Here is a 15110-nt window from a genome sequence, read left to right on the forward strand (position 1 = left end):
CCCTGTTCAACATTTGTAAGATATCTGAAATACAGAGGGTGGACCTTTTATCATTGCTGTGTTTTAAGGTCCGCCCTGCCATTTTGACTAGTTATGTTAAGGAATCAAACCCTGTCCAAAATTATCGCTTTGTAATAGTAAGATATCTGAAATAAAAAGGGTTGACCTTTTATTATATTGCGTCAAAGGTCCACGCTGCCCCTTTCTCTAGTTTTTGTGCTACAGGATAGAACCTGTCCAAAATTTTCGCTTTCTTATTATTTATATTGCCAGATAAATATTTGGCGGTCGCCATATAATTTTCAGGTGGCCGCCAGATAAGTTATCTGGCGGCCGCCAGAAAAATATTTTTCTACCTGGCACCTACCGGCTTTCGTATGTTTCGAATATTACTTAATAAAATTTTGAATAATGATTATATGAATATTTTCGTATTGGCTGGAGAAATTTCCGGTAGTATAATGCATCTCAGGCGAGGAAGAGGGGGGGGGGGGGGGCTAAATCAGTTTTATAAGTGGAAAAACCTTTGAATTAAACTTTTTTCCTCCGGATAACCGTCCATAAATGACTAAAATAAATTATCAGCGATTATTGAGAGATAAATATTTTTCAATTGATCTGAAATTAGACAGAAACATTATAAGAAAGAATTAAATCCAAACCATTATGGTCTCCGACGATGTATTACATGGAAAACTCTTTACATAACGCGAAATCGAATTTTATCTAAAAATACAGTTGTGTTGTTGTGACAATGCGTGAGGAGTAATTTCTTTTAAATATAAAAATGTACGTCACACCTGAAGGAGGGGTGCACAAATTGTATGCTTAAAAGAGAAAGTAGCAGAAATCCCCCCCCCCCATGATTGGTCTCTAAATTTTATGTTTGATCATGAACACCTTTATCCTCTGCGGAAATCTTCATCCTGATAAATTGTTTGTATTTATTCATTAAAAAATATGGACCCTAACCACACTGCAAATCCCGAATTCACTTCTTGTGGTAATGCACTATTATCTGCGTAGCGGAAATAAATACGTGCAATCAAATTTTAATTTTGTCTAAACTATAGCAAAATTGTCATCTATAATCAAGCAGGAATAAACACACTGGTATTATTTTTTTTTTCAAAAAATTAATCCTTCTTTTCCTAAGAATAGGTACTTATTTATCATGGAGAATATAATGACTGGCTAACGGTCAAAAACTTTCCTTCATTTGCAAGTCATGTACCATGATAAAAGTTTGTGGATTCTGGGATTGCTTTAATAAGGAAACAGTAAAGACGGAGTAAAGATGATTGCTCTGTGAGCTTGCTTTCCACTGCAAGGAAGAGCGCTTTGTCTAAGAAAGTTGCATTTTCAGCAGATACGTGAAGGAAGGGAGTGGGGGGGGGGGGGGTCCTTTCGTTAATGAGAAAACGGAGTTCAGTGCCGAAATGATCACTGGATAAAAATTATATTACAGCGATAGGTATTATTTGCGTTAATAATGCCGTGTTTCTTCAGCAAATCTTGTGTATCTGCTTCCTGTGATAAGTGTAGTGGCGGCTGGAGAGGATGATTTCTTTATTAAGTTCTTCGGGTCATTTGTGCGAGGAAAGGTGCAATCGAAACTCCTCCTCCAAACTGTTCCAAAAAGGAATAAATTCCGGAACATAATTATCATTTGGAAAAAATCACCAAGACTGAAAGTATTTTAGACGAACGGCTTGATTTAATTTATATGTAGTTTATTATATTGATTAACCTCTCTCTCTCTCTCTCTCTCTCTCTCTCTCTCTCTCTCTCTCTGGAAAAGGATGGGGATCATTTATTGTAAATATTTAAGTTTTCTCTGAAATTGTTTAATTACCGATCATAAAATCGTAGAATAAACTTTTGAAACAGGGAAAAAAATACAAACAAACAATTAAATCTGAACTGTGTGACTTTTTTTAAAGGAGATTGGGGGGAGGGGGGCATAAAAGCCTCTAGTATTAGATGAATCTGAGTTTTCCGCCGAGATTTTATAACTATACATCATAAAAAAGCACAATGAAATGTAACCATCAAGAAAAAAAAATTAGAAATAAGCTTAAAAAAAGATTTAAAAAAAAAAATTTAAGAAAGACACAAAACAAAATAATATCTCTCGTCTGGGCTCTTTTTTTTAGGGGGGGGGGGGTAGTGTTAATATATAAACCTGGATTTTCTTCTGAAATGCTAAAATCATCGATCATAAAAATATCAAGGTAATTAAAAAACTACATTTGTAATGCCATCTGTAGTCCAAGGAGATTTTTCTATGCAGTTTTTACACCACAAGCATGGAAATGTTAAAACAAAATAAACGGCACTTCTAAAATTGAAGCAACTAAATAAGGAGTAGAATTCCTGCTCTAGAGATATTATCATATCAGCCCACGAACTTTTTGATAACCCCTCGTCTGCTTGTTTATTTAAGTTTGCAAAATGTTCAAATTATTCAAATTCTTTGTATATTTGATATGCAAATCGGTATACATGTAAATGTTTCAACGTACCTGGTAAATAAAATTTGAAATAATTCTTAAATTTCTATACAAAGTTTGAAACTAAAGCCTAAACTTAGAATATAATTAAAATAAAAAAAACATACAAATCAATATATTAAAGATATATCAAAAAATATATGTTGAAATAAATAAAGTCTGATACACATGGAAATGTCTTTCGGACCTTATTATATCAAAATTATCTAAGTTTGTGAAAAAGAGAAAATAGATAAGAGATCGCCCGAGGAAAGGGGCACGGAATCGTTGTCAAAGTGACATTTTGCAACTCTATTTGAGAAGACAAATCAAAAACCCTTCTAGAGACATGAGGTTTTTAAAATCGCTATTATTGGATAAATTTGCATGTGTATACTTCATTGAAGTTTGTTTGTATTTTCTAATTTTAATTCATATTATGGCTATTAAGATATTTTCAGTTCATTTCTATAATGTTTATGATAAATTAAAGAATTTGATTTTTCTAATTAGTGAAACCACTTCAATCAAAATTTGCGACGTTAAGTGTATCTTTTTTGACGTCGAAGATTGCTCCGGGTGTTAGAGAACGGAAATACTGAAACTAAAATTACTCGAATTGTTTCTAAGCAATCATGTTAGAACATCTTAATTTACCAATCAATAACACACTACATCCACCCATTAATTTTTTTAGAGAGATACGGTACTTTTTGTTAAATATATGAGCTCAGACTACAGAAATTTGGGACAATAACAATTTTTTTCAGGGTGAAACTTTATAGAATGTGTGAAAAAGAAACCCCTCCCCATTTTCGATGTCATACTAAATGCCAGAATTAAAGGATGACCATTTGTCAAAAGAGTTTTTTCTAAGCAACACTCAGATAGAAAAAAGTGACGTTTCGCAGCGTGGACATACCATTGTTTACAAAAACATCAAGAATTTATTTATAAAAATGAAATTTATTTTTTATATTTTTTATTCTATAGATAGAAAAGATGGCGTTTACTAAATGTATTAAAAAAATTATTGGTGTACATATAGAGGCCTTAATTTCATGGCGCAAGTCAAAGAACTTTTTGATAACCCCTCTTTTATATAGCAAGCATGACTTATTTTGAAAAATTTTCATCTTTAGAAATTCATTTTAAAATTTAACATAAGTCAAGTCATTTGAAAGTCTTCTAGCAAAGTTGTGGGATTTAAGTTTTAGATGACAGTCATGACTGCAAATCTTTCGTCATCATCGTTCATTGAAGCTTTTGTAAAACTTACAACCAGACAAAAAAGACGAGAGTAAACATACTTAATTAAAAATTGAAGAAAATAAAATGTCCCTTCTGATTACTTTATGTATTACAAATAATTATTCATAGCCAAATGAAGCAGATTATCCTCCTGTCTATTATCCAGATATATATAATGGCCAGCATAAAGACTTTAGCAGAAATTATGCCGATTTATCATGTTCTCATGTATACATCTTGTTGATAGACAGAAGACAAATTAAGAATTAAAATGACTTATGGTATAATTTATCTAAAACTTTTAAAGAATCTGGAAACCTAAGAACCTAGTATCCTGTTCGGGAGAAATACACAGATTTGCCTCTGAATGAGTACATACCTTCCTACGAACGAACAAATATCTCTAATATGATATAAAAGAATTAATTTTAGTTTTAAATTTATTGTTTCAATAGGGTTTCAGCTTTGGGACACAAAAGCTTAAAAATAAACTCCATTTATCTTCACATAAAAAAAAAAAAAACACACACACACAATTTTAATTAGATAAGTTTCTTAACCTGTAGACCTCTTATCTTTTTTTTTTTTTTTTTTTTGTCTACTTTGTCGTATTGGATTTCCCCTCTTATTGATTTTAATGAGACATCGCTGTTGGTAGTTACTAGTATTCTGTTATTTGTACCATCAGTATTTGTGGTCCATTTTGTTGTTGTCATTGACCTTGAGAATTTACTTCCACAAATGACAGAGATTGTGCCATTGATACCTTTTTCTGAAAGTAATTTTTCGTACGTTCTCCATTGGAACTCCTATAAAGAATAACATTTTTTTGTTTTTATAAAGTCTGATTGATTTTCTTAGAAAATACGGTAAAGAAAATAGATGTTTGAATACAGATATTCTCTAAATATGCAATTTATTACCAGCCCCATTTTGCTTATTATGATAACTTTTTTCATTGCAGTTTGCTGAGTCAGTGTATTGGTGCTTTGTATTGACATATCCGCCATGATATATTAATTTTTAAGCTTGTTTATGACCAATATGCTTGCTTGTATCATACTAATTGTCTGGAATTGAATACAAAAAAGGCAACTGCAATAACAAACTTCTTAACATGGTATTCGGCGGCATTGGCATAAATAAGAATATTAGTATTACAAGCAAACACAAAGAAAGAAAAGGAAATATTTAAATTTGTAAATAGAAAAGTAATGTTTTACTCATATACAAAGGCAAACTTTGATCCCAGAGCTTTGAATGTTCATGTGTACTGAGTGATCTACATTTTCTATAGAAATATATTTAATACTCGTCGTTTTTCTATTTTTAAGTGCTAAGCGCAGCGCAAAGCGCTTACTGGCATCTAAATACTACTTCCGTTCGCGATTCAGCGTCACTAAGCAGGTTAGATAACTCCACTGAGTCTTGTAGAAAACTGGAAATCCTCGACTCTCAATCGGCTTTTTTGGTCTAACACTGCTTTACGTGCACTTCTAATTATAGGTGTCAATTAGTAAGGTAGAGAGTACGAAAATCCACTGTTAGTAGATAAGGTTCTTATCTCTATACATTGTAGTTCATTTAAAAATCATGTCGGCACACACCAATATCTAACAGTTGCTGCAGGAGTAATTCGAAGAAGTAAAGACACATATATCTTGCTAATAACTTAAAAAGGTTTATTATATGTCACGTAATGTAGTGATTGAATAAGTACATATTTTATAAAACTCAAACTGAATTGAAGTTAAAACAAATTCGCATAAAATTGATTTACAATATACTTACGTTCTATATAATTTATATTCATACTAAAGATTTTTTCTAGATCCTTATTTCAGACAATGTAACTAAAAACAATTCTTGCTATTATAAACCCTTGCACCATGCAGAGAGCTATCAATGATGTTGATTTTCGCATCTTAGTATCAATTAGTAACAGACTGGAATGCATTCATAGACTCTATACTCGTGTTGTTATCTATACTTGTAACATGGATAAAAAATATTATGAAATAATTCGCAAAGAAAGGCAGTTTGCGGCTGTACGTAAAGGGCGCGTAGTGGCTGTGTTTCCACCTTATCCACTTAGATAGGAAAATTTCTCGGAAATATTAATGACAAATATTGTGCTTTGTATGTGAGTTGTGCAAATACATTAAATCATATAAAGGAAAGTTAGAGATTAAAGGATAGTCCTGAATGTTTTATCATCAAACGAAGAAGAAAAATACATTATACTCAAAATATATATTTACCAATTATCTCTGACACAATGACGAAAACTCTTCGAGTGCTTATTTCCTAGATTTTTGTCACATGATAATGCCGATATGTTGCACAGCGCGATGAATAAAATGAGTAATGCACAGATTTTGCATATTCAAAACAAAATATTATAACAGTCTAAGTTTTATTAATTACTAGTAATATCGGCGATTGTGTAAATATTTTGCACACTCTATCGATTGTACTTCTTGTGAAATCCTTTCTATATATAAAATCGTAAAATTATAAATCGCTTATGAATATAAGAAAAAAAAAATGAAATATATATACTATAAACAATTCAGACAGAATATTTAGTTATGTTTAAGAACTTTTGTTCAAAACTTTAATATATTTGTTATCAATAAGGAATTATTTCATCGAAGCAATAATAAATAACATCTTATTTTTCCGAGTAAACTTAAATTTCTAACAAATAAATTCACAGTCACAAACAGCCAATCTTCAATCTGAAACACTCGTAAACACGGAATAAATTTCATTATTAAAAATTTTAGTTGTCAGTGTTGCATATTAATGAGAAGAATATCGGCGATATTTTTTCAAGTGTTCAAAATTACTCAAAATATACATGCCTTTTCCAGCATCGAAATGTATAGCTACATAATTATATAATCTGAATTTGGTCGGATCATTTTTCACCCTCCAATTGCTTGCTATTTATACGCAAAGCTACATTTACCTCTTTTGATCTACTAACGCGACATTGAATAAGATCAAGTGTAAACCGAGGCACCCCAGGAATTGTGGCTAAGCCGTTTTAATTTGAAGTTCAGCAAATTAGGACTGGCACTTGAATTTTCTATATACTTGAATAATTGTTTGTTTTTTGTGTATTTATAACGTCTTTTCGAGAATTTTTCATTCATATTGAGACGCCACCACTAAGTTGTAGAGGGCTGCAAATTTAAACCTATGCTCCGCACTTGGGGCCTTTGAGCAGTTAGGGATCTTTTTTGTACCAACATCTACTGCGACACGGAATCTCGGTTTACCCTTTTTTTGTATTCATATGAGGCAGAATTTGTCCAAAATCTTGTACGTGAAAAGAAGAAAACACTTGCTGTGGCGTTCAACTCGACATTTAGATATATCGACGACGTATTGTCAATTAACAATGGCTATTTTCATTCTTATGTCGATACGATATATCCTGGTGAACTTGAGATAAAACATACCATAGAGTCTGACACATCTGTTTCATATTTGGATATTTTACTTGAAAAAGACGTTAATGGTAATCTAACAACCAAGCTTTATGATAAACGTGATGACTTGTACTTTTCAATTGTCACCTTCCCTTACTTATGCAGCAATATACCTTCATCACCTGCATACGGGGTATATATCTCTCAGTTGATTCGATACGCAAGCGCATGCTCTACGTATGTACAATTTCTAAAACGAGGTAAATTATTGACAAGTTGATGAAACAAGAATATCAGCTGTCTCGTTTAAAGTCATCATTTCGTAAGTTCTATGGTCGATACAATGACCTTGTCAGCAAATACAATTTATCATTGAGTCAAATGCTGACTGACGTTTTTCATACTAATTGTTAGGCCATTATTTACACACTGAATTGTCGACGGATTTTTCCGTTATTTCCCGATCATGACAAGGAGCACACGACGGATGTGACCGGTCGGCAGGGGATGCTCACTCCTCCATGGCACCTGATCCAACCTCTGATGTTTGGAGGTCCGTGTTTGCTCTGCTCCTATTTTGTATTGTATAATGGACTTTTGAGCTTGAATACTGTTCGTTATCTCCATATATTTCACGGTACCATCCAAAAGACCGGTCTACACATCCCACAGTCGTATTCAAACCCGCGACGTAAGGATAAATTTGCATAATTGTAATGATGTTTAAGAAAAAGAAAACTAGAAGCGAGTGCTGCACATACATGTAACTGCAAACTAGCTCTTAAAGGAACGGCGGAGAGTAAATTCGGATTGTGCACATTGCTCCGAATGAACTTTTTCCCATAATAACTTCCGGGAATGCATTTTAACATTAAACAAACTTTTTTCATAAGCTTTCGGTGATAAACAAAGAGGCGGATACAAGTTTTATTTTGAAGTGAATATGTATCAAACAACTGTGCTCGCCCTAGCGGTCGAATTCACAACATATAATTACTTATTCCAATACAATAGGCAATTTTAGTGCAAAATAATTGTGATGAATTTCAAATTGCAAACATTGCTTAGCGCTTCCCAGTACTTTCAGTACTTTGATTTTAAATGATGGATACTGAATTTTTGGAACAGCATTTACTAATATACTCAATTTCAAAATACATTTCAGAGATACATGTATATACATACTTTCATCTTTTAATGCTCTATTCTCTTTCAAGTCAAATGCAAATATGATACAAATGTAATAAAATATACTACATCTATTTCACTTAACATTAACGTTTGAAATCATCACTAGGATATTTTTTTATATATGCATTATCAGATAAAATAAATAAACTATAAATCCTAGAAGTAGACATTAAATCCAAGCCGTAAGACAATAATAATATTTTGAACTTCTTTGAAAAAGTTGACGTGAGTAAAAATTGAAAAGGTCAAAGAAATAGATGCATCTTTTAGTATCTCCTAGATAGAGAGGTCTTTATATTCCCAGTGTTGTCAGTACTTCCGGTTTTCATGTCACTGTAATGAAACACTAAAACCCACACTAATCTATTGTCCAGACACGGAAATCTGTATTTGTAAACGGAAATTTGCTTCATTAAATAAAAACTTTATTGACTTACTCGCATCTGTACTTTCCTAGTCATAGGTACTTGACAAACGTACCTACATGTATATTCTTATAGAAAAGTAATCGCTCCATTAATGCAAACATGATACTTTATAAATAGATATAGCTGTATTTGTACGTTACAGTTGATAAAACATTTGTCAAGTATTGACCTAAAATGAAACAGTCTTAGTTCATTGTGATCTATGAACTTATGCATCATTGAGAAATATTGATAGCTATGTAGCTGCACAACAGTGAATCTTAAGTCTTTTTGAATGAATTAAGGCCCTTTTCCAGGCTCATTTCTGAAAATGAGCTAATAGTTCCATATTGCTAACAGTGAATTTAAAGTTTATTTCCAAATAAAATTAAAAGTTTAAATCCATTATCTATCATTTACGATTGAGTTTTAAATCAAACAGGATTATAAAATAAACCTCTTTACAAAATGTGGACATCATATGACATCGCCCGTGAAACCAAAGAGGTATCACAAACTTCATTTCGACGCCATAATGCCTAATCTTATCACGGCGTCATTACGTTTTTGTCAACGTTTTGAACTTTTTTATAACTGTCTGAGGAGACAACATAGCTGAAAGCGCTAACAATAAAGCTTTTATGTAATTTGGACTGTGCCATTCTATTTTATTTGTTAAAGTATTTTTTATTGTGCCAAAAATCTAACATATAAAACATATCAGTATTGAACAAGACATATGATTTTAAATTTAATATTCATCTAAATAAGTTCTGCAATCGGTATTATCATTAACAATAATTAGTTTTATAAGAACCAGCTTTTAAGGCATCTACTCAAAGGGTTTTTGAAGGGAGATCTCTCATTATTTAACATAAGTATAATACAATATTTATGTTAATGCAATAGGTATTTTGATAGGCCAGTTATCCATTTAATTGCTTTCCATATTCCTTTCATCACTAGAACACCTTATGTTATCCTCCTTCAATTAATAAAAAGTCTGTAAAACAGTTTGTCGTGTGTTGCCACCTTTGTGACGTTTAATAATTTGTTTGAAATTCTTAAAAGTATTATTAACTATGGCATATATATTTAGCGAACACAAAATATAAAGATGAGAAACAAACCAATTTTGTAAAGGGAGATAATCCAAATTTCCAGTAATTACAACTTAGACTTAACAGGAAGAAACCATGAAAATGAGTCTGAAAATGCTTAAAAATATAAAATTACAACCAAAAATTGTAGCGGAGGCGGGTGGAAGGAGGTAAATAACAAACCTTTCCAAGGCTGTAATTGGGAAAAGAGGCAGAGTGATACACCGCGTTTGGTCAATCTCTGCCTCTCCTAAGACATGAAACAAAATGACCACAATGATACATCACTATACATTTTCAGACTTTAACATTCAAGGAGGATACTTATTGATTACAACAAACATTTTTAAGTAAGCTTAAATTTATATATTGCATTTCGTTCAGTTATTCACGTTAAGTGAATAGATTTTACAGACAAATATTACGTTCGTTTTTGTTAATGGAGGGGTTGACAATTGAAAACTTTTTAGAAAATAAGAAATCGCAACAATTTACCACAATCAATTATATCAAAAGATACGACTTTTCAACACTTTTTACAACCATTCCCATGATAAATTAAAGTTCAGGTCTTCGACATCATAAACAGGTGCATTTTCAATAAAAATGGAAGTCGTAAAATTAATTACCTTGTCATAATGGGACGTTTGCAAATTTATTTTGTTAAAAAACATTTTGCTTGTACACACAAGAATATTGTACTCTGAAGATGATATTAATAAAAGAAGCCCGAATTCTGTTTGACAATATCTAAGCAGTGTTTAGAGATCAGTTATTCCAACAATCCCATGGGTATAAATTGAGCCTCGTTATTAGCAGAATTATAGTTGTATTCATATGGCGCAGCATTTATATAAAAACGTATAACTGATAAGTAGAAAACACTTGCTGTGGCCTTCAGCTCGAAGTTTAGATATGTATCATCCTTTAACTATTGCTTCTTCCATTCATATGTCGACTCGATATGTCTCAGTAAACGTGAAATAAAAGATACAATAGATTCTGACACATCTTTTTCATATTTAGATATTTTACTAGAAAAAGACGATATTGTAACAAAACTTTATGATAACCGTGACGATTTTAGCTTTTTTTTTATCATAAACTTGCCTTACTTTTGTAGCAACATAACATTACTACTTGTATATGGTGTTTTTGTCTCCCAGCTGATTAGATACGCAAGGGCATACTCTGAAACAAGAATAACAACCGTCTCGTTTAAAGTCATCACTTCGCAAGTTCTATGGTTGATACACCACCATGTTGTCTATCATTAAGTTAAATGCTGTCTGGCGTGTAATATACTAATTATAAAGCTTTTATTTAAACACTGAATTGTCAACGGATTCTTCCCCTTGTCCGACCATGACAAGGAAGACACGATGGAAGTGACCGGTTAACAGAGGAACACACTCCTGCACAGCACCTGATCCCATCTCTTAATCAAGAGGTCAGTGTTAAGTCAGAGTTTCCTCTGCCCCCAATTTGTATAGCTTCATATTACCCTAACTTGATTTCTGTTCGTTATCTCCATATTTCATCGAAGAAAAATAACATTATCTGCATATGTTGTTCATGTATTTTAACTGTAATGTCGCAATAGTTTTCCTAATTGAAAATTAAACATGATAATGATTTGATTATATTATATTTACTCAGTATGATACAAATAAAATAGATATTGGTCACTCACCAGTAAGCTTAATTCAGACATTACACACCAATAGAAAGATTATGGTTATGAAACATTTACTGCAAAATTTGTATTTCAACACAAAAAGGAAAGGAAGTTGATCAATGTAAACTTTATCTCTTTCTCTGTTTTTTTTTTTAAACTACAGTAAAAGTTGTTTCCAGTTGATATTTTATTTTCTTGAAATCTTTCCAATACTTACTGTTATTACTAACATCCTTTTTACTTAAATCTTATGATTTTGTAATGATTTTTATCGACTTTTTTTTCTATGTGTCTATCTTTTTCGATAAAGCAAGTGTTGATTCCATTAAGAATACAAAATCACTTCACAAAGGAAGCTGATACCATATTTTCCCATTAAATTTGTATACGCACTGCTAGTTACAAAGATACAACACTGGTAAATGTTTCGTAAAAAAAAATACAGATTTCCCATCCAACAACAAATTGTAAGACAATACAAAATCTCTTTGTTCAAAGTTAAATTGGTCTTTAAAATAAAATGAATGAAAGGTCAGGTATTGTTTGAATTTTTTCCCCTCAAAATACTGTAAACCAACTTTTATTCGCGTGCGAGAAATATTCGCGAGTTTTGCGAGCCTCTTTAACTTGCGAATATTAATCGCTGCAAACCATTAATTTTTACTTTGTTTTTGTAAAGAATATTTCCTCAGTCGCCAAAATTAATCGTCGCGCATTGATTTAAAACTGAAGAATCGCGAATAAAAGATGACGCAAATAATAGTTGGCTTACAGTAAATCCAAGGCAAACTCATTAAACATTTTAATACGTATCAAAACATTGATAACAAAAACATTGATACTATAGTAAACTATAGTTGATTATAGAACTTTTTTGTGAGCATAAGAACTCAACCTGGAAAACCATACGGTTGTGTCACCAAAATGATGTCTTACTGTCTATGAAATAGCCAGATGTGTTGAAATATAGGTGAATAGTGCTTTTGGATTAAACAATGTAGATCTCTTTTGAAATCCATGTATGCACAAGTTTAATAACATGACACCACACTCACATACACTCTCACATTTGTTTTATTTTTGCCTACAAAGATTTCTAAAAAGAGATTTAAAAAGTAAAAAAAAAGGAATATTAGCTCGCAAACAAATCCACGCACCAACAAAGACCTATTCGAAGACGTTACGTGTATAATAATGGAAATTTTTTCATTTGAGATTTTTCTTCAGTTATTTGAAGAGGAATGTAAATGTGGGGTTCATTGTCTGGAGGCTGATAGGACTGATATGGAGGATTGTCACGAAGTTCATCATAAGTGTCATTGTTTTCCTGTCCAGTGTTCGTTTCATCGTTCAGCCCAGTTGTCTTTGGAATTGGTTTTGTTTTTCTGGAAGAAAGAACTGATGCAAATATATATAGAGTAACACAGATAAATTCTGTTTAAATTTGAGTATTTCGATATAAAGATAGTTCAGGTTTTACATTTTGTTTCACTCTTGACTATAAGTAAGAATGACAAGGTAATTAATAACTTAGAAGTATAAATGTGATTTATTTGCTTAAGCGTTTGTGTGTCAGAGAGAGAGAGAGAGAGAGAGAGAGAGAGAGAATATCTACCTTAAGTGACACACAACAATTGTGATAATGACTGTTAATAACACACCAATTGCAGCTCCAGAGAAACCAGATATTAGGTCTGACCCCCCGAAAAAAATAACAACAAAAAAATAATAATCATAAAAATAATAATAATAATAAAATAAAATAAAATAATAATAAACAAAAGATTATAAATGAGGGTGCAAAAATAACACATTTTTTGTAATAAGTGATATTTTAAAATGTGAGAATTTTATATACTAACAGCAAATCAGCAAGTATGGACTCTTTTTCTATTTTGTGATATGAATAGTATCATATTAGGATAATAAATAAATACAATTATTACTGGGTATATTAATAAAGGGCTTAGAAAAACCAATGGTAACTTTTTTTTTGAAAAAAAAATATTAACTTCATATGCATGCTAAAATTGGAAAATTATTATTTCTATTTTTTTATTGTTCTAAAGGGAAATAGGAAAAAAGGGTCAAAACAAGATTGTATACATACAATTCGTTGATGCACACTTCGTTGTAGGGCTTGCTTTATTTTTTTCAGTTTGGATATCTTCTGTTAATGATTGTGAAGAGACAGTTATATTTAATTTAGTATAATCTGTGGTTTTGATCCTTACTGTCGGCATTGACGTTAACAAATCGGCCCCACAAATGACAGAAATCGTGCCATTGAAAGTTCTATCTGAAAAAAAGCACAAACATTTACGCTTTTTTGAAGGTATGATGAATACTTGATTTCACAGTTAACAAATGTTCTGAAATTTCAAACTTATTAAAACTGATTTAGAGTTTCAATGCGTGTCTCAATAGAATAAGTGAAAATGATATTTAGCTTAGCTATCACTTAAAATGACCAACGATACGAACAGTTAAAATGTTCTCATTACAGAGACCTTCAAAAATGGTAATCTCTTGATAAAAAATTCCATTGGTAGAGTTGATGTATTTAGATGTCATAAAAATGACACTCTGATGAGTAACGTGGAATCCGTCAGAAATCCTTGGACCACAAGGAAGCCTTAACACTGTATCAGGTTTGTCATTTTCAAAAATGTTAATCTGCGTATCACATGGAAAAGTATTCATATTAGAGGCAAACTTTAAAACTCCAGTAAAACGAGGGTTTATCTGACATTTACAGTGTGATTTCATTTCACTATATTTTACAACAATCACGGAGTCATTCTTTGTACTCCCATCACAAGCTGTTATGTAGACAGATGCATTAGCTACAACAACAACAAAATATTTTCAATTCATGAACATGATCAAACATGCAAGTGATTTTATAAATTTCATGAACTTCTACTGCTGAACATGAGTAATTATAAACATGTCTTCTGACATATGTTTAGAAATACAAATCAGTCTATAACTGTGTATAGTTTGATAATTTATTCTATAAAAAAGCAAGGGAAAGGGGTAGGAAAAATTCAACTTAATGAAGGATTTTGGGGTAGTTATAGATATCTTAATAAACCACTCTTTAAGAGAACCAGGGAATCTATCGTCAACTTCATTTATTTATGTAGCAGTATATCATTATCACCTGTATATGGGGTGCATGTATCCAAGTTGCTACGCAAGAGCATGTTCAACGTAAGATTATTTTCCAAAACGAGGCAGGCTACTGACAATTGTGAAACAAAGACATCAATAAACTCATTTCAGTCCACAATTCGCAAATTCTTTGGTCGATACAATGACCGTTTCCAAATACAATCTATCGTAAGGTAGATAAATGACTAACGTCTTTCATGCGAAAAGCTAAGCCATTATTTTCACACCGAATTTTTACCAATTTTTTTACTGTTTACCAGATCATAACAAAGAACACGCGGTGGGTTTAACCGGTCGACAGGGGATGCTCACTACTCCAGGGCACCTGGTCTCACCTTTGTTTTCAGAGGTCCGTGTTCGTTCTGCTCAAAGTT

At 31.9% G+C, this 15110-nt stretch overlaps 1 protein-coding gene across 1 annotated transcript; it reads right to left on the minus strand.

Annotated features, from left to right (window-relative positions):
• Positions 1-12474: 12474 nt before the first annotated feature.
• On the minus strand, positions 12475-14375 carry LOC133185935 (uncharacterized). The gene is made up of 4 exons (XM_061321223.1): positions 14070-14375; positions 13670-13858; positions 13175-13253; positions 12475-12944 (listed from the first exon to the last, which is right to left on the minus strand). Exons 1-4 carry the CDS (start codon positions 14326-14328, stop codon positions 12740-12742), a joined length of 732 nt encoding a protein of 243 aa, XP_061177207.1. The 5' UTR covers positions 14329-14375; the 3' UTR covers positions 12475-12739.
• Between the last annotated feature and the right edge of the window lie 735 nt (positions 14376-15110).

This window comes from Saccostrea echinata, unplaced genomic scaffold (genome assembly GCF_033153115.1).
Source record: "Saccostrea echinata isolate AGI-Se365-2 ecotype Australia unplaced genomic scaffold, CSIRO_AGI_Sech_v1 ptg000012l, whole genome shotgun sequence".
NCBI classification, from domain to species: Eukaryota; Metazoa; Mollusca; class Bivalvia; order Ostreida; family Ostreidae; genus Saccostrea; species Saccostrea echinata.